Source organism: Halyomorpha halys, unplaced genomic scaffold (assembly GCF_000696795.3).
Source record: "Halyomorpha halys isolate HHAL.00 unplaced genomic scaffold, Hhal_1.1 Scaffold979.1, whole genome shotgun sequence".
NCBI lineage: Eukaryota > Metazoa > Arthropoda > Insecta > Hemiptera > Pentatomidae > Halyomorpha > Halyomorpha halys.
The window spans coordinates 82,089-107,834 of NW_027104784.1; the positions used below are offsets into that span (position 1 = coordinate 82,089).

A 25,746-nucleotide genomic window follows, 5' to 3' on the forward strand; every position below is an offset into this window, starting at 1 on the left:
CTGTTCTTGACTATATCTAAAATTTCTGGATTATTAAAATCAAATTGATGTTTATATTTAATACTATGTTGTGCCAATGCTGTAGTTTTGATATTTTTTATATTTTTACAATTAATATTATGTTAATCAATTCTTGTTTTTAATTTTTTAGATGTTTCACCTATATATAAACCATTACAATTCTGGCAATTTACTTTGAAATTCTTTTTAATTTATATCTGAAAATATATTTACCGTTTCACAACAATGGTAGGATGTTTCTAACTTTGGCGTGAAGTTCAATTTTCTCAGTAATTGCTCTGGCTTTAGTTCAAAGGAGCGGAGAGAATAATCCTATTTGCTCCTGGCGATAGGCGAAGACCTTTCAGTAGAGCGATTAGAGCCATAAGCCACTCAAAATTGAATAAAGTTTGCACCCGATGAAAAGCTCTCTTCGATATGATGAGATATATCTCAACGGCTGAACTGCATCAGAGCTTAATGGATCTTCACAATTGTGATGGAAAAGCATCTGTTTAACTTCTTAACTTCTTAAGCATCTTTATTCGTACGAGGAGGAGAAACATTATCTATTTCATACTGTGTAAAACTTCTCATATATACAGGCTAGTATTTACAACTTGTCTCCTTGAATGTCCTTCGACAGCTTTCGAAAATAATTGACCAACTTGTGCTTGGTGATTGAAATATTAACATTGTGTTTCCTATGTGCATAGAGGATAGTTTAGAACTACAAGGAAGTGTCGGTGGAGGGAAATTTCTAGGAATTAAAAATACTCGTAGATAGACACAAGAATGTGACAGCTTCCCGTGTTGTATATTTATGGCGCGTGGAGCTAGCAATTACTAGCTTTAGTGTTGAGAATCATTTTTATTTATTATTTTTTAAAGTTTTCCAGTGGTAAAATAAAATTGATAATTATTGGTAGCAGTGGCATGGGTAACCCTAGCGCACTACACCACTGTTGCCGAACCCTGTATGGTAGAAATGGAGAGGAAGGGGAATAAAAAAAAATAGTGTTAAGAAACCAACACCTTCTAATACTCTAGAAAGGGTTGTTGTAAAAAAGAGAGATCGTGTGGGCTTAGTCCTTCCCTGTACCTGAGGGTGTTTCCCTGTTAGAATTATTTCTTTGTTGCTATTCGTTTGTGAGTTCAACATTTAAGATATTTATTTAAGCAACTATGTAATAAAAAAAGTTATTTATATAGCCGAAAGTTACCGAATAATAAATAAAGGAATAATATTTTAGTTTCACATTCATAATAAATGTTTGTGTCACTTTAGAGGAATAATTAAATGCATACTTACTTTTTTTTCTTCTGAATTATTAAATGTGTACTTAATTTTTTATATACAAGTCGAATTTCAGAGTTATTATATACCAATCAGTTTTGTTTTGTATATATTTTCTTCAATAAGAAAAACATATTATTACAGTTTAAATGAGTACAAAAATCAAAATTCGTTTCAATTAAAGTAGAAAATAAATGTTTTGTTAGGAATAAAGAAAGTCAGATTAGTTTTTAGCGTTCTTTAAAATTCATAGAAATTTTAGGGCTTATTAATTTCAGTGAACTTTTTCTTATTTTTTTTTATTCTTTTATTTTTAATTTTCGCCAATTTTTTATGTACGCCCATGGAGTTCATTCATTCTAACGCTACAAGTAATTCGCAAGTCTCTCCTTGTTCTTGATATAAGTGGAAGGTTAAAATTTCTATAACCTTATTTGCCGTTAAAAAATGTACTTCTAATTATTTTGCTTCACTATTATATTCATTTGTTTATATTTTATTGTTTATTCATAGATAACAAAATAAATTATTTTATTTAATATTATATTTATGATTTAAAGAAAATGAAAGGTGGCGAACTGGCTCTTTTTCAATTGAAATTAATTTATTGTATAACATATTAATATAATTGTCAATACTATTAATTATAATAACATGAGTAGGGTTAATAACACACGACTAAATTGGTGCGAACAAAGTTATAATATATACTTATTTTTTACTTTGATAATTGATATGTATGAAGTTTATTTATACTTATTTAAGAATTTGAAAAAAGAAATATATTTTCTATTTGTATACATGTAAAGATGAAATATGCATTGTTGGTTATTATCTGCTTCTAAGATATTTACTTAATAATTAAACTTATGCTAATTTCAACGGATAGAGTTCCTAACCGAACGTATGGTTAGTTCTGGACATAGGACGATTTAAGGAGGATTGAATGTTGAATGTATGAAGTAACTTAGGACTAGCTAGGTTCAATGCCAGGAGAGAGGAAAGGGTCGGGCCTAAAGGGACTAGGAAAATAGAAGCGGACTGTTTCCTTCCAGTTATTGTTTTAAGTTTTCATCTCCGAAGAGGAATACTTTCCTTCTGGTCTCGACTGCTACTGCTTCTTCGCTTGATTGGATTCTTTATTCATTAAACAATGCTGGCTTACTGTTTTTATTTCAGGTAGAATCTACGTCTTATTCTCAGATCATGCCTGTGAACACTTTCATCAACAAATACAAATACTGAATTTACAATATAAGAGTTAATGTCATCACCAGTCAAGATGCGTCAAATGTACCGAACCTCACGCATCTCACACTTGCCTGAAACTACGTGATAAAGCAGCTAAATGTTCTCTCTGTGGGAAATATCACCATGTATATTTAAAAGGCTGTGAAATATACAAAAACGTTTGTAAACTGAGGGTACTAAACAGGCACCTGAAGTTAATTTGACAATTTTTCCCGAATTTAAAAAACCTCAATTCAACCAACAAATACCCTCTACCTCAACTGCGACGAATCATGATTTTCAGGAATCCAGAAAACCATATTCTGAAACTACAACTAAGAACCAGTCAGGACGTCAGGCATCTTAGGTCGCTCAACCCCATATCCAGTCCTTTCATCTTCAGTCTCAACCTTCTCCTCCGTTAATGCCTCTAAATCATTTGTGCTTAGGAGTCAAATTAACACCTGAACATCTACACCCACCTCCAACTCGTCTTACTGCTCCCATAAACACTGAACCCAAAGTACCATTGAAAGTACAATTAGTGCCTCATATATCACGATGGGTTCACTCAACACTCAGCGGATGCAAATTTGTGCCAAAAAAGCATTACTAGCAGTCGTGGATATATTTCAGCCTTTGATTCCGCTAAAAATAGGATTATGGTTATCCAGGACTTTTTGATCACAATTGAGGTCTGGAATCGACCACTGAAACTTTCTTGTATTTGTCTAGTATCAATTTTTAAAAAATCTATATTTGTCCAATGGAAGGGATCATGTTTAGTTGTTAGCTCTTTGTTTTCTAATTGTTTTATCCAAAAATCACTTTACTTGCTCGCTAAATTTAATCTTGACAAGCGGTTCAGATTGAATTCTCATGTACTACAAATATTGAAAAACATAAACCATAGAAATATTAATATATGTAATGTAAATTTTTAATGTAATCTTAGTTTCATAAGAAAAATACTGCCGATTTTAGAGTTGGGAAAATTGGGTATGATTGCTCATTACTTTGCATTTATTTTAAATTTTTGAGTAAAGCATAAAATACTTAAGCACAAATACGTTCAAGGTGAGTACAAATAAAGTTATGTTTATCCAGAAAAATATCAAATATCTATTTAGAATTCAAGTTCTACATAGAATCCATTCTCAAACCAGTTTGATTACGACTATTTGTAATGAATGAAAAAAATGATTAGTAGAAGTAAATTAATCTTATTTAATTTAATTTAATTTGATATTACATTTCACTATTTTTAATACAATATGTATTTTTTTTTTTAATTTTGTTTTTTCTTGTTAACGGGAGTATCTTAAGAAAGAAATACTTTGTAGTAAGCACTCATATAAATATAAAATAAATCTATACAAATACAATCCCCGAACGGTCAAGGGTCCTTTTTTATGATATATTTTTATCTTATACAAAAGAATAAAATACAGGATTAGCTAAATTAGTTTAACAAAATAAAATAGCTACATTGCCTAACTTGAACGCCTACGATCTAAATATATAACTGCTGTGTTTTTCCCTAACAATTGGCCGCTCTCTTGCCACCCTAGGTTTTGTCCCTGTGACCCGTTGGTTGAATATTTTTCTGCCTTTTCTATTTTAAACTTTTTTCTCTATTTTGAACCTTTTCTCCCATGAGGTATTTGTTTCTTTGAGTGTCCTAGTTTTGTGATGGACGGGTGCCTCATTGTATCATTTTATTTTGTTCAGCAGTAGAAGCAACGTTTTGAGGCTTAGTTTTTTAACGGTGAATTCACCAATGTTTCCTACCATTTTGCGATATATTCTTAGCTCTTGCCTCAGGTATATTAATATTTTTTTATCATGAGAAGTGTCTAAACCTATTTTTGGCACGGAGGCAGGGGTATTACCGTAAATTTGTTGACTACTCAAATCTCCTAGATATCTTAATAATCTATAAATGTACAGCAATCCCATAGTTTGAATCCTTCAGTAACAGGTGGTGCCGTTGTTATATAAATTAATTCTTGTTTAAATTAAACAGTTAATATTAAATAAATGTCAATAATGATTAATATATAAGGATCTTGACAAAGTGGCTAGATCCACGGATAATGGCTATTCATGATCAGTACTGCACAGAGGACATATATTTCTTTTCCTGGAGCATGGATCAAATATATTTGGATTGTTACTACTGTGCACATGATAGAGTCATCACTCATACGCTTACAAATTACATATTCGGGGGTGTTTACATACATATATATAATATAAATTCAATAACTAATATTAGCTTCAATTGCAAACTGATTATTTTATAGAAATTATTTTTCCGAAAAAGATAATATTTGAGATCAAATAATGCTGATATCAATTTCTTAAAGAGTATATTTATAATCCTCAAAGAAACTATCAAATGGTTGTAAACCTAAATTCATTTATTAAAAATTAAATCATTAGTTATTTAAATATGGACCATGATTTTAATAAAAAAAACCTGAAGAGTTTACAATTAGAGAATAAGCCAAGCTTTCTCTATCAAAACCTATCACCGAGATTCTTAAATTTACTCATCCGAAAATGAGAGAATTACCGGAACTCAATTTATACTTCATATAAATCAATGTTATATAATCAATATACGACCTTCCTTGGTTCTTTAACCTTTAATACCACTAAAATCTTTATTTCTCGTAATAAAAACTCCGGCAGAATAGAAATATAGTTCTATTTATCTGTTGCTATATTGTTTTATCTTTTTTTTTAGGACTCTGTTTATTTATAAAATTATTGACTTGAAAATATTCTTACTGTAAATTCTTTAGTGACTTGATTGAAATAACAGTATATATTTAGATAAAATTCATTAATTTAGTTTTCTTATTGAATCTGCAATTACTGAATATTTTGTCAAGGTTTTAAAATAATGAATGAAACGAATACCCTTTCAGTAAAATTTTAAAAATATTTAGAGATGTTACTACAAGTGTTTTCACTAATATTGCCATCTATTTGTACTGTTTAAACATACCATAAACTAGTCTATTTTTCTGCTTATGAGAAGCAAATGGCATAAACGAAATTGAATAAATTTTTTATTCATAAATGATGATACCAAGACCCAATCGTGTAAAATAAAGAATCGGGATCATATTCCGACAACCCACTTTCCTTAAATCTTTTATTTTTCAATAATAGCTTTGATTTTTCGAGAAAAAAAACAGTTTTATCTAGAGCCGTCACTTTTTTTTTGTTTATTCATTATAAATTAAATGAATACAATTACGCACATTTCTATGTTTCTTTCGATGATGTTCAACTGAAAAAAAGGATCCAAAACATTGTTAAAAATTGAAGTTGATTTTATTGACTTTTTTGCTTGCAATGTAAATAAACACAAGTTATTTACATTCACATAGTGGTCTCTTAAACATGATGCAAATATTGATGTATAAATACTATTTTTGCCAGCAGCTTTAATGAATTGATTAAAGTTGATAATGGGTGATGTGAACTCTATATCAACACTATATTGATTTAAATCTCACCTACACCATAATAGTTTTCTGTCATTGTACTACTGTCACGAAACTGAGACAGCATGGCCAAATAAACATTACCCAGTCACTTTAATAAAAGCTTAAACAAAAATATATATATTTTAATAATTTCTTAGTTTTGTTTAAAGAAAAAAAATCCTCTTAAAATTCGTTATAAAAATTGTATTAATTGTTGGTTTGAAGCAGTTTTATCACAACTTACTGTCAAATCATTGTATAAGGATGATATGTACAGGCCGATCCAAAATTTGTTTTCACCTAGAAAGCTACATTTAATTGTATACAAGGGAACTTTGAATTTTTTTCAATAAAATTCAATAAAAGTCTATTGGCACTATTGAATGAATCGACAAGCGATTAGAATACAAAAGACAGAACCTAGTATTAATGCATAAAGACAAGGCAACAAAGCTATGATTCTGAAGCCGTTACATATTACAAAGGATACCAAACAGGTTAAAATAGCAAGAATAACAGGATGATAATAAGGGGCTTTAACATCCTTGTTATACAATAGGGAAGGCCTGTAGGATAGAATATCCATATCTCTTCAATGATGTTTATTTCAACTCCCTATTGTTTAGTTAAGTTATAATCATAATTATAAAAATTATAATTTATGAAGTGAAAAATCATATAGTACAGATTTTTTCACAAATGAAAAAAGAGCAACCACATTTGAAATTATCAACTAATTATACCACACTTGGAGCGGACACACTGCAAAACAAGATGGAGTCATGCTATGAACTAACCTCAGCTGGGACCTAACCCATAAGAAATTCAATCCCATGCCATGAGGATGAGCTACAGAGAGACCCTGGTTAAATGAGACGACGCTGCTTCATATTTATGGTTCGTAGGGCCTACCCTCCCTGTCTCCACGTCCGCATGAAGATCAGGGACTCAATCTTTAGAATGGTCTCTGTATTCAATTCATAACCTTATATCTAGTCTCATGTTACGAGAAACATGAAGGATAAAACAGATATATTAACGATCCGCTAGGATTATATTTTAATTCACTACCTGAAAGATAACATTTTAACTTGTTACAAATAATGTATTGGACATATGTTTGGAATATAAGTCTTTATTCACTAAGTAAGAAGTTATTTAAAAAAGAGTGTCCACGGTAGTACAGTATAATGTTCGTAATATTATAAAAACTCATTCACATGCCTAATAACTAGTTTAGTTTATAGTAAAATAGTTTTCAACTAAGCAGCAGTTGTCACTGCCATTGACATTGTGTAATCTGTTGTGTAAAATGATGGGTTCCGCCATGATACAATTTACCATTGTGACAGTTTTGTCGCACTAGGTCTGATGTGATAGTTGCTTGTGTGTATAATGGCAATGAAGCAACTGTCAGTCTAACCTTCATATCTATTCACCTTATCCCTATATACCTCATTAATTGTAATATCGGCTGTTCTAACATTAATCTCTCTGCATTTTGATTGTCTCTAAATTTGAATGTGGGCTAATTGCAGTCCTTCGGATTTTTCCTCAATCATTGTGCTTAATATAAATCAATTAAAAATTAAACAACCATATAAAATTTGTTGACATTCGTTGAGATAATATTAAGTTATTTTAATTATTTATATTAATATAAAATATATTACATATTTTTCTTTAAAAAGTTTTATTATGTTTAACTTTAGCGTCTCTTTAAAGTTAATTAGATACAAGTTTGTGTACAAATTGAATATAGCAAACAAGTGCCAACTGAAAGTAAAATAATATACATTTAAATAATCTTTTTTTTATTATGCAAGTATTAATATTATTTAAAAGAATAATAACATTATAAAAATATATAAATAATACATATTATGGTAGTGAAGTAATTATAAGTATCAGTATTAATTTAATTGCTTTACAAGTATTAATATTGTTATTAAACATGTTTATAAATTAAGTAATTTTATTATCATACAGTATAAGTAATTGTAAATGTATAAGAATTTATGATTTTTTCCCCTTACTCATGACCAAAGAAACACATTCACAAAGGAATCTAAAACTGAATATGTTTACACAACTAGTGGTGCTTGAATCGTCACGTAGTCAAAAATATATGTTGCTGAAACTAAAATTAACTTATAATTTCAACATTCTTAGAAAATATGAAAGAATATTTTAATGTTTTGGAGTTTTATCGTAGTTTATCATTATAAATGTTTCCTTAAGTAATTATTATTCAGTCGGCGGAATTACATTTTATGATTATATAACTCGTGGACAATTATTTTATTGCTGAAGCACAACACAGGAATGTATACGACTGTAATATTCAGTATTTATATTTAGTTTACGTGAGAAGAAAGAATTCTTCTGGGAAGGGTAATTCTTTTTCTTAATAGGCGTGAAATAAATCAAAGGAGAAAGTGAAGCATTTGTATTGTAGGCCCCTTTGTCAAGATTAAGAATCTGGGCTGAGGAACGCCTTCCTACCTCTAGGTATACTTCCCGCTCACTTTAGATGCTTTGTGGGTTTGCGTCTACAGCGCCGTTTTGTATCCTGAGTAATAATTCAACATTATCTTACCTGAACTAAGCTAGCTCATTATATATGCATAAAACCAAGACTTTGATTTGATAATTTTGAAAATTCAATAAATCATCTCATTATGGTACTGTCATGCAGAGATTTTTAATCTTTAAATGCTTTTAATTTTAATCTTTAATGTATTTAATGATATAAAAAAAATTCAAAGCACTTTTATTAAGATATGTCTGATTAATGATTATTTGGTCATTTTTCCAACGAATTGAAAAGAGATTTATGTTTATGATAAAACAATTCGAATCTAGCCTTACAGATTTGACTTTTATTCCGTGGCGGACTCATAGAATGAAAACTTGACTCCTTCACTCCGAGCAGAGTAGATTGGTTGCATGTAGAGCCCCCCTCTCCCCTCCCCCTCCCGATGTGTACCAGAAATAGCTAGATATGATGTAATAAAAAAAAAATTACTACTAACACTATACTAAATTTGTTACTTGATGTCTAACCTATAATCCGAGTAAAACAATGTTATCGATTCTTAGAACAATTTCTTTTTTATCTCCTGTATTAATACAAAGTAGTCAGAAAGCAAGATATTTAAGAAAACCCAAATTAAGAGCATTTTAACAGGTATATTATGATATGTATTGACATTTTAACAGTTCTCGACATTATTAAGGTTTTTCACCATATGTTCCGATACCTGGCCAAGGTGGGATATATTTCAAGGGACTTTTCACAGTGGCCGTATATACAAACATACACCTGTGTTTTACTGGAAGATTGCTGATTGACCATGTGTATCAATTTATTTGCCATAGGGGTCCCGTATCAGAGCTTTTAACATCTTAGTATACCACAGTTTTTGCCAAAGAATCAGAAGCCAATTAAGCAGTTACAAACCCTTCCTAGACATGTCAAACATTCCCACCCCCTCTCGGGCATAGAGAGGACGAACACCTAGGGGCTGTTCTGTCACCTCTGGCCATTGAGGAATTAGATTTTAAAAAAAAGGTAACGGCCCTAAGGGGAGGTGGGAGAAAAGGGGCAGGACAACCAGACCAGGAAAAGGGCATTGAAGACGAAGACATAGAAGTAAGAAGAACGAAGGGACACAAAGATGCATTTTGACGAGACGAAGTTCTAAGAAGGCCCTATGAGACCTGGAACGCCATTCTTAAACAACACGCCACCACTTCATACTCGACGCACACCATCCAAATCAGCAGCTATATGTACATATTAGGTAATAAGTTATAATGTAATAATCATATTTTATGGCAAACCATTTATCTTGATCATTTTAATAACACCATTTATCAATCATTGTAAATAAATACGTAGTTCCTTTATGTAGTTTATTTACTATCATATTACAGAATATCATCCCTTATTATATTGTATTATTAATGGTGACAACATTTTATAAATATAAAGGTATCTAATTGGTAAATTGGTAAACACACAAAAAGCCTTGGGAAAAGAATCCAATTATAATAATAGTTTTGCAGAACTCAAAGTTAATTAATTTATTAACTTATTTTTGGATAATTGCCTTCAGCGATTATCCTTGCATCCCGAACAGATACATATGAATTGTTATAATAGTGTTATTCTAAAATTTTCCCACAATCGTCAAAAATATTCAGGCCAAAAAGAAAAATATCATTGGATTGAAACATATGGAAAGTCAGCACCTTTAATATGTGAGAAATAGAAGAATAACAAGCTTAAACGATTTTATTTTTATTCCCAATAACTTCCGAAACAGCTTCGATATATTTCTTTGAACAACGGTTTTTTTGTCATCTCTTGGGCTAAGATTTTGTTTATTTCATTGATATTGATTCATTTCGTTTTAATAAGAAATTTTTTTTTCAAAAATACATAATACAATGTTTCTTATAATTAAAAACTGGAATGAACCTTCAGCCGAGTGATGCACAAAATACAATTTAAAACCTCGACTTAAATTTTAAAATATTGATAAATAAATTTACAAATACATGTATACAATGGTGACAATAGTAAGATAATTTAGCATGACTGATAATGAAATTGTAATGAATTGCTCTTTTTAACATACTAATATATGGCTCAACAGCTCTTGCCATTTAACGATTCTCTTGATTTTAAGTTCCCTGAAAAATATATGAGAATTAATTGTGTTATAATTTTCATCTATGAATTGTTTTTTTTTCCAAAATTGAATTTCAATAAAAAGATATATACGAAGTGAAACATAAATTAAAATCTTTAGCTTTTCGAAAAATATGAAAAAAAATGTGAAATAAGCATGTATTATATATAGTTGACCGTAATAATTCATATATAAGAAGATGATCAGGGTTGCAGTTCTTCTCTTTTGACCGCTAACCTGACCATCTTGTTATATATAAAATAAGCATGATTTTAAATTTCTTGAAATCGAAGAAGTTGAATTAAGTGATATCTAAATGCATTTATATGTGTCTATATTTTTATCTTTCTAAGGTTACTGTTCTAAATCTGGGATTTATCCTGATCATTGCATTGGAAAAAACAACAACAAAAAACGCTAAGAATAGCAGTATGGGGTAAAGGAAATCTGTTCTCAAGTCGCTAATTCATCTTCCCAAACAGGCCATAAATCTTTTTAAAGTTCTAACATAAAGCAGCCGCTGGAATAAACTCAGCGCAGAAAACAAAAGCTTTAAGCAGTCTACCCCCAAAAAAAACTCATGAAAAGAAGGGGGGCGTAAGAAAGTGTAATGAGTGGCTTTTCCTGCGGATGAGCTGAACTTCCCTTAATGACTGATAATCCCAACTTCTTAAAACGCTTTCCTCAGCCCTCATTAGCCGGAATGAAGGTCGATTATTTAGAGATCTAGAGATCGATACGAAGATTCCCTCAGCCAGGTCTGTCACTTCCCTCTTCCTTCCCCTACGCAATTACCTCCAAATACTGCTAGTGTTGGATACTCCGACTCTAACAGCTTAAGTATTCCTTTTAATTTTAGAAATTGTTATAACAAAACCAAAAAGTATTTCTTAATTATTTGATCAGACACGTTTAGTGGTTGACTAACAACTAAACTAAAACAACTAGGATTGACCTATAAATTAATATTGGATAAATAAGTTCATAAAAAAGTCACATTTTTTCATTAATATAATGAGAAGAGAAAGAAATTTATTCATTCATGCTGCCCAAATACATCAGGTTGCCACATTACACAGCATACTGATCAATCCGTGATCAGACATATATAAATTACATATAATAGAAAGATAAACTTTAATTTTATCTTGATCACGCTTTTGTTTTAGTACAATTACATAAGCAATCGTGGAATAAGGGTAGTATTGATTTAGGAGAAATAGATCCATCCAGGATCTCCTCAAAGATATATAATAAGGCCATTGAAAAAGATTGTTCATCGATCTCACAAAAACCTGTGGCAGGATCAGAAAGAACATCGCAACAGCCACCAAGGAGAAACAGGTCAATCTGAGAATTGAAAAAGGAGCAAAATATGGTGACAACCACTCATTAAAAGAATATGAAACACCCAAGGTACAGGAAGGGATCCAGTCTATGTCCACTATTTTTTTTATAAATGACATATTCGTAATTCTCAATACGAGCATGGACAGAGCTAAGTCAAAGGTGAGCTCTCCACTCTAGGCTACAGAAAACTTGGGCCAACTTACCTTAGTTCGTTACCCCATAAATTACTTATTTATTTCCTTCAAACAACTGCAGAAACGTCCAGTTCGACAAGATGAGTTCGGAACTATCGAACATGACTAATATACATGAATAAAGGTCATGAAAATAGGAAGACGAAGCGAATACGGGATCACGTTGTGAGATTGAACTGTATTAGATTTGAGCAAGTGAGGATTTCTATAATACCTAGGTGCTCACCTGAACGAATACGGCTAGTGAAAGATAGAAAAGGAACGTTTTGCAAACACCTTCCATTTCTTCTTCAACGACGTTGTTCGCATTTGTTTGTTACGTATTAAGTTATTAGGTGAAGGTGAGTCAGTTCAAATCCATCAAACCCAGAACCGAAGAAGGCCCACTCCCTCTGCGTATGCTGGAACTAAAGGAGTTGCAAGGTTTTGCATTTCTTTTAATATATTATGTTTGTTTGGAAGAGTCTTGTACCATATATATTGCTCTTTCCTTGTGGACATTTAGTATCAGTAGATGTGTGAGATCTTGTATAAGAAGGGCCTTTCCACGACCTGGTACAGGGAGTGAATCTTTTCTGCATTATAGTTTATTTCATTTTTCATTATTCCGACATGTCCAGATATCCGTATGTAATAATGAATCGATTATCCACTATGGTTCCCAGTTCTCCAATCTGGAGAACTCTGTAGATTCCTGGAAGATCGGAGTACATGCTTCTAGTGTCTTTAAGGTATTTACTACATTATTATCAGGCAATGCAGAAGAATACTGACAGAAATTCCACCATAATGTCGTTCACATCTACTGGATAAATTCTGCCAAGGTGGTTAACCGGTTAATGACTGTGAGTGTAGAAATTGCAGCTTCGTTGTTTATTTTTTTATGGAGCAACAACCAAACAAACAGAACTAGCCCACGTTATGTAAAACAATACACCAAAGCTTGGATATATACATTCTTCAGAGTAAAAAAACAGAACAAAAACGTCACTACACATTTAATAATATAAAAGAAACAAAAACTATACATTCTATAGTGAAGATAGGTATCCATCTTTAAATATATAGTTTTGTTTTACATATATGGAAAGAAGTTTTACGAGAGAATCGTAGTTGAGCAATTAATCTGAAGTAAGCTATAGGGAAGCCGATCTTTAGGGAAACTAGGGTAGGAGCGTCCGCTATAATGAGGGCCCTACCGTACCACGGATTATAAGGTCGATTATCTTAATAATAGGAGGTCTTTACCCTTGACAAATTCCCTATATCTATCCAAGATCGCCTTCATTCTAATTTTGATTAGTATCGGGTCAAACATTCTGAGGTTCACCAGTAGTTTTCTAATCAGCGTTACCTGTACATTAGTATTGCACAATATTTATTTGTAAGAATTACGTTAAGCTTCTGCCAACTTTACAATATTCATTACAGTTAGAAATTACGTTAAGTAGGAAATTAGGACAAACATGTCTTTATTACTATTTTTTATCTCTAAAAGTTGAAAAAAAAATTGTCGCAAAGTGATTCCTAGTTGAGGATAAAAAATTAAGTTTAAAGTACCAAGAAAAAAAAGTTATACTATAGAAAACTTATAATAGTCAGTAGTAAAGTGGGGTACAAAATGTGAAGAAATTTTGCCAAAGTTACCGAGATTAATGGTGTGATAAATTTGTTTTTAAAACCTCTATATTTATTTATATTCTGGCTCTAACAAATTAAAATTTTTTGTGACTAGAATTGGTGATAAAAATAGAAATGTCCCTGCAAAAAATTCATTTGTGAAGGTAAGAAATTAAAATAGGTTTAAGGAACATTTTACTTATTTGTTCTTTAAAATTTATTTTAGATGTTAAAATATTGTATTGGAACAAATTGTAACTTTCTTGGTCAAAAAGGGAATACCAACTGGAAACATACCTGTGTGTTCTGCTTGAGCATGTAGTATCCCTATCTCAAGTTCACTAGGTTTAGATTTAGTTCACTAACATTAAGATAATAACAGCATAAGCAAGATGTAGTTTGAGATGAATTTTGGATTTACATTGTTAGGAAGCTTTTACTTATTTATAAATATATGTTAAAATTATACTTTTATTTATTTAGAAATTTGAGTTCTCAATTCAGATATAAATTAAACTTTGTGCGTTACAGTGACGGTATTGCCTTTACAATATTACTAATTTATTTTTTATATAAATTTAACCGAGTCCAGTTGAGAAGCCCATCTTCAGCAAGTCGGTACTACGCCGTACTGAGGGTAACAAGGCGTCTGGGCAAGGCGGGGTCCCAAGTGTACTCTTTAAGATGCTTCAGGAAGGGTAAAAATTTTCAACTGCCAACTGGCTGGAAGCATACGATCGTAGTGCCGCTACTCAAGCCAGTAAAGAAAGGTGACTTGCCTGAGCACTACCGCCCGATCAGCCTCCTCTCGCACATGGACAAGGTCTTCGAACGGTTACGACCACCTTATGGAGCACTGTAGGGAAGCCGATGTTAAACCCCCCGAGCAGACTGGATTTCAGAGAGGTGTTGTCTGCGAGCACCTTCTAGTGAAGCTTCAAACACACCATAGAGCAGATGAAGAACTGTGAGAAGGCCTTCATCTCTCTGAACTACCGCCAGGCCTTCGGGAACGTGTTCCATCCCCTCCTACTCTGCATACTAGAGGAGTTCCCCGCTGCTCTAAGCCAACTGAAGCTATCTTAGTGGAAGATCTTTGTTGAGTTGGCGTGGACTTCTCGCCTCCGGCCCCATCACCTCCGGAGTCCCTCAAGGCTCTGTGCTGGGACCTCTACTGTTCGTCGTTTTTACAGCACCAGTAGTTCCTATCAAGCACCCAGTGGCATTGGTAGCAGTCTATGCAGACGATATCGGGATCTACGCCTCCAGTATAGGTCCGAAGGTAGCCCTCGAACATGCAAAAAATGCTTCTGCCACCATCGTAACAGCACTGAAGAGGGACGGTATTAGGGTGAACCCTGCGTAGACGGATACCATAGTCATGTCCTTTTAAAAGGGTAAGAGTGGCAAACTCCCCCAGCAGTTCATAGTGGACGGCGAAAGCCGATGGTTCTTAAACACCATCCTCTACCTCGGCTTGAAATTTGATAGGCATCTTGCCTTCTCCAGTCACGTAGGTGAGAGGCTCAAACTGGCCGGGTTGAAGTCCTGTAGGTTCTACTACCTGCTCACTTTACAGCAGATCTCACGGTCTCACTTCGGATCTTCAAGTTGAAGATTTAGAAGGCAATCACTCTGACGCCCGACTCTGCTCTATGCTGCCCTGCTCCTGCGACTACTCTTCAAGACCACGCTGAGAAAGCTGCAGAATTCCCTCCTTTGGCGAATAGTCCGAGGAACTTCACTCCAAAGAGCAAGGGACCATGCTATCCATGATGAGCTCCAGCTCCCCACTGTGCTGGATTTCATAGGCCGTAGGCACATCAAGTTTCTTGATGGCCTGAAGACATGTGCCAACTCGCTGTTCAGAGAGGTCGCCCCTCCATAAAGACCTGGGAGGTGGCAAAGCCTGAAGTCATCCTAACCCTTTTATTCCCTAGTGGTGCGGCTCTCCCCATTCTTTGAATCCCCCGGCCAGCGGCTCCTGGGCCAATATTGTAACCCCCGCCTTCAGTGGACCCAGCCCAACCCCTTATAGTGCTACGTGGCAAAGGTAGGACATATTTATATATTTAGATATATATTAATTATGCTATTTATCAATTCAATAATGGAGATAAGAAAGAAAGTAGTAATTAGAAATTTTCGTTTTTTATTTCTTAAGATATTCAGATTCAGATTGAACCCTATCACCCGGTGCGTAGTAATTAATTAGAAATGCTCAAACTATATTGTTAACAATATCAGAGCTACTCTTTAAAACACTTATTTAACCCTTATATAATAATATAATAGTAGTTTATGATGATATTTAAAAAAGCAAAACTCCTTAAAATATTATGAAATTACTATAGAAGAAACTGGAAAGAAGATAGAAAAAGAAGAGACACAATGGGTTTTTAAAAAAGTATAAATTGATTTCATATATAGGTCATTGAACGTAAAAACTTATTGTCATGTGTGATAATAAATTTATGTGACAATAATAAAATTATCTATTTTAATTAATGATACCTTAAGAAATAAATTACTGATTAATATCACAGTGAATATCTGAGCTCATACTTATGTCTTAAAATTAGATTCTTAACTAATTTTTTTATTTCAATAATTTTATATTACATAAGAACATTTGTTATGTTTTGTGTGCTCCTGTAAAAATATATATTTATGCATATACATAATTTATACTGAAGACATTCGTACTGTTTTAAAGATAAAATTTTTAGCCACATGATGTATGATTTTATTATATTGTTTGAAATTTGATTGCTAATTAAAACTAACAAAAAATAAGAGAGAAAAGAGTAACAGAGATATAACGATGAAACGAGACAATAGCCTGTTAGAGTAAATGCATACAGGGCAATAAAAACATGTTAGCTGTAATTGGAGCTTGTTCACCTTTCAAATTAATTCTCTTTTCTTTTCCAATTAAACGTAAACGGTCTATGTAAGAGAGTTTTGCTAATTTTAACAGCTTTTTGGGTAGGTTTTTATCCTTTTTTTTTAAAGGCAATTGATTAAATTATTTGTTTCACAAGTAGTGAGATGAACTAACAAATGAAAAAATTAACACAATCTGTGAAATGATCATGTATTTGACAAAACCACGAGTAAGATGTAATATTCAATGCGCTTATTTCGCCTATTGTCTACACTTTACATTTACAACTAGTTTTTATTATTTGAGAAATAATAAATTGACTATCACAATAGGATGAATCTGAATCGTAAATTTTTTCAGAGGATTCGAAAAATTGCTAAGCTAATATTATTCAAGCGTTAGATTTCACACTTCTCTCTCTCTCTCTCTCTCCTTTTAAGTTTCACCTTAGTAAAATATAACTAGTGCCGAAACTCGGGAACTTTAAATATCGGAGTAATTTTGAGTCTAAAAGAATTTTTTTTTCATCTTTCATTCTTCTCTTTGACTTATGACCAGTAACGGAATAGTGAGAGCAGCAGTTCTGAACCCAAACAACCAACCTCAAGCTGCAGTCAACCAAATATTAGTAGCAGGAAACCCACCTCCGGAGGAGATTCAGCCACTAGTCTCTTTAGCGCAATTTCATGCCATGACGCTATAATGAATAAAGCTCCGTACGGCAACCGCCCAGGACCTGAGGAAGGCGGTGTCGGACCTAGAAAAATTCACCGGAGAGACCGAAGAATTAAATCATTTTTAAAAGAGGGCGATCGCCTAATGAGGCGAATAGAAGCAAAGATGTCAGAGAATCTGCTGGACAACGAGGATGGAAAAGCACTGAAAGCAGCAGTAGTCTGCCGAGTAAAAAGAAGTATCTTAAATCAGATTCAGGGGAACGAAGTGACCCCCTGGTGGGCACCAAAGAAAGATTAAAGAAGACCTTAAAGAGGACGGTGGACCCTAGAGGAGGACATATTCGTGATGATCAAACACACGAAAAAACCGAGACAGTATAGAGGGCAGTATGCCAAAGTATTCCTGGCACGCTATAACAGAATCGCAGATAAACTCAGCGAGATGATGGAGTCAATCCAAGTACAGGATTGGATGCAATTCCTATCCATGGTACTGAAGATTCAGTTGGCATAAGAACTGGAGAAGAAGGAGGGAATGGAATGTGGAATGTGCTCAAGATCTTATAGAGACAAGGGAGGTGGAGGCCGAAATGAAAGTAGAAGAGCCGGGGTGGACCTGGATAGAATATCAAAGACCGAGAATCATGTCTAACCCTTTGAGAAGTAGAGAGCACTGGGATGACAGGAAAGATAGAACAAGTAACCAGGAAAATAGACCGAGCCTAGCGAAACCCTGAAACAATGGTCGGCGGAAAGACCGCAAAAATCATGGTTGCAGGAAGGTTGGGCGCATTGCCCGCGCACGAGATGCTTCGAATGTTGGACATATAGGCCGATAATGTCTCTGTATGTATCGGCGGAGGGAGCAGAATCAGTCTGAACCCATGAAGATTAACGCACAGAGATTACGGAAGAGGAAAATTTCTCGAAGGATGAATGAATCTGCGAGTGATACCACGGAATTGTCCGAGGCCTCGGAGACAGAATATGAAGCAGGAGAATCTGTGGGAGTCTCTGAGAGAATGGGAGGACTGTTCTATGAGACAATAAGAGGACTTGGAGAAGAACCGGAGAAACTGCTAGATGATGAGAGTTTTGAGGAGTATGCTGACACAGAGGCGACCGCACGTTGGAGAACCATCATGTAAGAGAAGAGCACGGTGGCTTGCCTATTATACGAGCGAAGAGAGGAGTATGCTATATGGTGGACACTGGGAGCTCAAACACAATCGTCTGTCGAGAGGCCCTTGGGAGATTGATTGATGGAGAGAGGGAATTACAGGTCAGAGTATGTAATTGTCAGTTGATCATTCTGGGTGTGCCCTGCAGCACTGAGGGGGAAACAGACATGGAATTGAGTAACTGGGGTGCTAAGGGAGAGAAGGTAACAGTCCCTGTAATGGGAAAAATGCGCCGAGACTACCTGATAATCATTGGTAGGGATCTTTTAGAAATTGTGGGAGCAAAGATAAAAAATAGTGGGAGTCAGTAGAATTAGAGGGATGAGGTACAACTGTCAGAAACTCGTGGGTGACAGTAAAGCGAGAGTAGGTGTGATTAACCGCAGAGAGAATTGCTATGAGGCAATATTGAACACATATGATGTTATTTTTTTAAAAAAAAGGGGAAGTACTGGGAGCTACAGGAAAAACGGTGCACGAAATGACATTGAAGCATGATAAGGTGACGTACTTGGAGGAGAGGCGATACCCCCAGGCACTTCGAAAACACATTAGGGAAGAAACAGAAAGTTTACAGAAGCAAGGGATAATTGTGGAAAGTACTTCGCCCTATAACACTCCGTTGTGGGCAGTACGCATGAAGTGTGCCCCTGGCGAAAATGGTGAAAAGTACCGGGTAGTAATCGATTATCGTAAACTCAATGAGAATACGGTCGATGAAAAATATCCTATCCTAAGATTTGAAGATATTCTAGATAGATTAGGCGGTGCGAAGATTTTTAGCACATTAGATAGGCCTAAAGGCAGGATACCACCAAATCAAAATGCACCCCAGGGATCAGCACAAAACTCCATTTACCTCCGAAAGAGACCACTATGAATTCACCAGAATGCCATTTGGTCTGAAAAACGCACCTGTAACGTTCTAGAGACTTATGGACGAATTCTTGCGAATATCGGACGAAGCAGTTTGTCAGGTGTATATGGAGCTACTAGCGTTCAGCAAATGAGAGAGTTCCTAAATGGTTAATAGGTAGGTGTAAATTTTTTTTTTATAAAATCCCAGCTCTGGAATTTTGGCATTCCACTCCTCCCCATAATAATGTTTTAGGAGTTGATTAACATCCTTTGTCTAAAAAGGGGTAACTGGAGCTCTTGAGCTTTTTATTTCTCAAGTCAAAAAAATTTTGCTTTTTTGTTTCTAACAGATTGAAAGCATCCTGTATTGATACCGTAGTTTTTTTACCCTTTATGATTGTGGTAAACTGTATTTTTTGAATTAATAAAAAGTGCCACTGGATAGGCGATTTCAGTAGTCCAGAGAGCGCTTCCTTCCAGTCAAACATTTATAAAGCTGTTTTTAGAATGTGTCAAAAAGGCATACTGTGACCTTTATTCTCGTTTGAGAGGAAATCAGGATTTTTACCTTATAATTATTATAAAATAATTTTAACAGACGATAGAAGAGAAAAAAAATATATATATTTTCAGAAAAAAGTTGATTTATCCCATTGGAAGTGTTCAAAAGTTTGAAACACCTCATTTAAGGAGTTACCTCTGAGAAGATTATAACTGACATTTCATAAAAAAATCTCTGAAAGAAAAAGGAAGCACCTGACCTTTGACCCAATTAACGTTTTTTTCAATTTCAGTGAATTAGGGGCTTTCTTTTATTAAGGATTAGGGACAGATGCATTAGAAAGGTAGTATTGTTAAATTTTGCTGCTATAATCTTTTTAGAGTGGGCATTTTTTTTTTTTGCATTTTGTAAACAATTGTTTAATAATTATCCTTTTAAGATTATTTAATAATCTTTAAATTATAAAGATAATATAATTTTTTTTTTTTATCATTCAGTAAAAAAAGTTTTCAGGTTCACCCAGGCCTGTTATCAAACACATCCTTAGTCTTTCTATTGCAACGTCATTTTCTTTTTACCTCTTAATGCTATTATTCGAATGATTATGAAAAAAAAGTATTTTTGAGGGAAAAAATATGTATAAATGGTCATTCATTTGCCTGTATAATAATTTATATTCTGTCATAATAGCCTGAGATCTTTGTGAGTTTCAACCTAGTGGAGTCATCCTTTGTAATCTTTCTGTGTTTCAATGTTTTAGGCAGCCTTATCTTTGTATTTCCTTTTAATATTGGACATTCTTATCGCTGAGGCTTTACTTGTGAGGTGGGGCACTGTCATTATTTCGTACACTGGTGGTTGCAATCCTGATAGGGGATGTTGTTCGAAAGGCAGTAACCAATCCTAAGCCTGCACAGTATCATTTCCTTCCTCCTCGACACTCTGGAACTTGTAATGCTGTTTTAGTTAGATTAGGTTTAGTTTGTGATAATTTGGACTCTTTATTATTCCAACTTTACCAAAGACTGATATCTACATGTCTGTGTAATTAGGCCAATCTAAACATACGTAGTTGAGATTTGGGGCTCAACTAAACCTTTGAATTCCTCTCATATCTAATCCTTACGACCCCAAATACCTCGTGAAATCCTCAGTGCTCCTTACTTTGTCACAAATAAAATCATGCATAAAGATCTTAATATTCCATATGTAACCGAACTAGCAACTAACTTAACAAATCCACTAGCTTTAACTTTGCTTCCTCGTCCATTCCTGACAATCCTCTGAGGTGCCTGAAAAGAAGATGGGCAGCAAACCTGCTAATGTAAAAACGTCATTTGAGTGCTACCAATGGGTAGTTTAGCACTACCCACACCGCGTTAATATGCCTATGCCGCTCAATTATAGCCGAGATCAAATTTACTGAATCTATTTTAATGAAGAGTTGTAAATATGAATAAAGATATAAAAATAAAAATAATTCATGGTTTTAATTATTTATGTTAATTGGTTAATGTAAGTATCTTGGAACCAAACAAGAATAGTTTTTTTTATTTTATCCTTCTTCCAGCTATTTAAATTTAAGAAATGCCAATTTTTGTTATATATTAATGCTGTTTTTTTATTTGTCATTGAAAAAAAAAAATATATATAAAAGAAGAAAACAAATAAATTAACAGAAATCAAAAAACCAGAATCAAAATATCTATAGATATAAACTAAAACAAGGAAAATCTTGAAATATATTTTTATCAGTTACTACTTACTGATGGGTATAAAAGTTATATTAAATTAACGGTAACAGTTTTATCAATTGATTTAAATTAACAGTTTAGGCTGAATGTTTGGCCTGGATAATAGTAGAGCTATAGAGATGGGAGCGGTGTCCCAGTTGCACTGTGAACGATCTATATGGCTGTTTACCTGTCGCCTGGGCGACCCCCACTACACCTGCTGTTATCAGTCCTCGCGCTGTGATAGTGAGAGTGCGACTGTCATGTCGTTCAGTGATGATAGAGCTCTTTGCCAAGTGTCCGGTGTTAAGGAGGAGGTACGGGAGGCTTTGGTGGTTGAGGCCCTGGGTAATCTGTTTTCCTGGTGAGCTTTCATCTCTCTGTTTTTGTATTGTCTCCTCTTGTGTAATTATTAGCTAAACACTCACTTAGCGCCATTTTCAACATGATTTCATCAACAAATATAATAATAAACACTATTTAAAGAATAGTATTAAGCAAATTTCGTTCGTTTTATTTAATGGTGTAAAACTGATCATCAACGCTGTTTATTTATTTTTTATTTGTGCCTATATCTATTTTATTTTTATTTTTTGTTTATTCTATGTCATATTTGTGATAGTAAATTTTGTGAATTTAAAAATGAATACTAATTCTATTGCTTAATTATCGTCCCTAAAGATTATTGATATTTCCGGATTTAATCAAAACCTTTTGAGATGTGATGTAAAATATGTACATTCCTGAAAGATATGGCTATTTGTCATATTGCTGTTACTATACTGACATTTCGGTTGTGCTTGTTTTGTGATAAATTTTTTTTCTGAGTTGTTTTGTATTCCCTTCGGCGGTAGATATATTAAAATTAGAACAATAAAGAGATGATATGCATGGCCAATGAACAAGAATGATAAGAAACTGTAATAAATACAGGATTTATTTATTTTAATTTACAAATGTGCAATCACAAGTAAATTGTATGTTGGATTTCTAAATATGATAATGGCTTTGTAAAAAAGGTCGCTTGGCCATCTTCTTTTCAGTCACCTCGGAAGGTTGTTATTAGTAAAATATTGTACTGAACGCTTAACAACCAATAGTTTGGTGTTGCCAAGTAGTTTAAAATTAAAAAAGGTATATCTATTTCAGGTAAATTTGCAATATGTGGGCTTTCAATGTAGTTTTATTTATGAAAACAATACTGAATATTAGGGATTCTTTGAAGGATTCTAAATTGTAAGTGGAGAATCCAAGATGAATTAGAAGGTTTCAGCGAAGCCCATAAGCTTAATTCTATATGTCTGAATAGGGCTAATTTTTTTTTTATATTTATGACTTTTTTGTTGTAAATTAGAAGATTAAAAAGTTTTTGAAGTATGTTTTTTATAATCGGAATCTAGGAGTAGCCTTTTGTATTTTCAGTCTTTATTAAAATTCCAAGCAAGTTGCTTGTCAATAAGTAAACAGAATTTCCATTAAATTGAAATATGGACCATATTAAATCAGTAATGAACTTTACACTATTATTGGATGAATTTGATTTTACTTTAATTAATACTGTCTTGTTAGAACTACTATCATCTTTAAATTTATTAAAAAAACAAATAAATAATAAAATAAAGTCCTGAAAAGTTTTTTTTGAAATCTAATCTCGGTTTAGGTTAAAAGAACATAAACAAAAAAAAATGAGGTATTCGGTCGTAGAACATGGTAATTAAAATTTTTTACATCACTGGTTTTTTAAAGGATGATTTCTTAATTATTGAAGATGCCTTAAGGAAATTCGTTTTTTATAATAGTAATGATATTAGATATTACTTTATGATAAGTGACTGGTTGAAGAAAAAACGTGGTAATTAACATTTTAACATTGTAAATAGTTCATTATGTTAGTTACTATGCTCTATGACTAAACACTTATAATTTGTAGTTCTCATATAACAACATGTTTTTATGTCACATCCAAAATGCTACTTATTTTATTAAAACAATACTTTTAATAAAATAGTATTCAATCCAATAGTAAAATAAATTGGAACCTACAGCCGATTCTATCTTAAACGTTACATGTATAAAAGAACAAATGTTGGACAAGCTAGTACTGTTCATGTAAAAATTTAATTTTTTTGTAAATTTGTCTAGACATTTTTTTCTAAGTTAGTTTTTGATGTATGTTTTTCCTAATGTAATTACTTAATATTTTGGAAAATTCATAAATAAAATATTTTTTTTTTATTATATTTAACTTAATATTCATTGATTGTAAGTATGGGTATTCATAATTAGTTAAAATTGTAATTTTATTTTATTGTAAATCTTTAATAAAGTTTTGTTATTACTATATTAATATAAAACACTTAGCATCAGAAAATAGGTCAAGAGTTCTGTTCTCTATGTCTGTTATAATACAAACAAGTCTCATGAGAGTGTTAGCTTTATATTAAAACCAAGAGGGAACTAGTTATTTTTTACGCCAAACGAGAGCCAGTAATACATATTGTTATATTGGAACTGTAAGTTCTGAAGTAAGTGGGTCCGTTCGGAGCTCAGGTAGTAAGGCGCAGGTCTATCAATCTGAGATCTGCTGGCTGCGCCGGTTCAAATCCGGTCTGGAGCGTTGACTTTTTCATTAAGTGACGGTCCCACAAAATGTAAAATACGACCCCCCACCATAGTTGTTTGAATATGTTAGTCATCCCTCCATATGTTAAAAATGACCAGAAAGGGGGTCACAAAAAAAAAAAGTTCTGGAATAGGTTAGGTTAATTCCGTGACTAATTAACTCATAGCACAACAATTATCCCGTTTGTAGCATCATCGTGTTGAGAGATGATGACACTTCGACACTTAGACGAGGAAATATAAGTCTTGAACAGTTGGCTGACACTGAACAGACTGATTTAAATCTGGTCATAAAAATATGGATAGTTTTATGGCACCATTACATCATTCATTCGATTTTCTGGTTCCACTCTTCCATGCTGTCACATTATTCCGCTTCATATTTTTCAATATCAACTGAATACTAATTTTAAAATTTTATATAGTGAAATATAAAAAAAAAATGTGTAAAACTATGTGTCAGAATTAATTTAATTTTGTTTTAGGGAAATAATTTAATTATCTTTATTTAATAATGTATTTTCATCAGGTTTAGTTCATCGATGGTGAAGAGTGAGCGAAAAATTAATATTTATAGAAATTCGCTTCTATTGTTTGGAGTATCGAAATAGAACATGACGCAAATACATGGCAGTTAACTTTTCATCACATTTATGAATTTAAAATAAGGATCGTGTGTGTTTCTAAATTTAGCTTATTGTTTACTTTTCTTTACTCATAAAATCTGTATAAAATGAATGCTCATTATTTATAAATCCGGGATTATAAAAAGAAATCACAATTATGACGCTAATCGACATTATGCATATCCACAATACATTTTAACTATATGTATAAATACAGTAGATCCTATTTACAATCGCTTTTAATTTATGATCTCATTGTCATTATTATGTTACAGCACGGTTTAATAAAAGAAAGGTATAAGAAAAAACTGGGAAAATATTATACATTACATTATTTGTATCTGATAATATAGATATTATTGTGTAATGCTTACTAATGTTTAAACGTCATCCTACAGTCAGCGTAAATGCATACTGATTTTTTAATAATTATTTCATTTGAGATTAGTGAAAAAAATTAAAAAGTAGAATATTTTTATAAATGGAAGATTTTCTCAGGGTGGGGTAAAAATATAGCAAATAGTAAATAAACTATTTACTGTGAGCCAACGTTTTGCCCCACTTTTCAAGGCTTCATCAGAGCTATAAAAGATACAAATAACTAAAATAATGTAACAAAGTAAGAAAATATATAACATAAAAAAATAAACTAATGTATGACTAAAAATAAATTAAAATATGTTAATAATTATGAGAGATAGTTGACCGTGGATAAATGAGGAGAAGATGGTTGGGGGTGCGGTCAATGAAACACAAATAAGTATGA

General features: G+C 32.9%; 1 protein-coding gene and 1 non-coding gene across 3 annotated transcripts in view; both read left to right on the forward strand.

Annotated features, from left to right (window-relative positions):
• The window catches only part of LOC106687556 (tyrosine-protein phosphatase non-receptor type 13), a 471,405-nt gene that overhangs the window by 66,217 nt on the left and 379,442 nt on the right, over positions 1–25,746 (forward strand). The window contains exon 1 of one of the 2 annotated variants that reach the window (XM_067045208.1): positions 21,883–22,096. The exons of the other annotated variant lie outside the window; for it this stretch is intronic. Coding sequence (XP_066901309.1) covers positions 22,009–22,096 — 88 coding nt within the window. The 5' untranslated portion in view covers positions 21,883–22,008. Of the gene's footprint in view, positions 1–21,882; positions 22,097–25,746 lie in introns of those variants that run through there. 2 annotated transcript variants of the gene reach the window in all.
• LOC112211353 (U6 spliceosomal RNA) lies at positions 22,571–22,674 on the forward strand. The gene has a single exon (XR_002945567.1). It is a non-coding gene; the product is annotated as a U6 spliceosomal RNA (small nuclear RNA).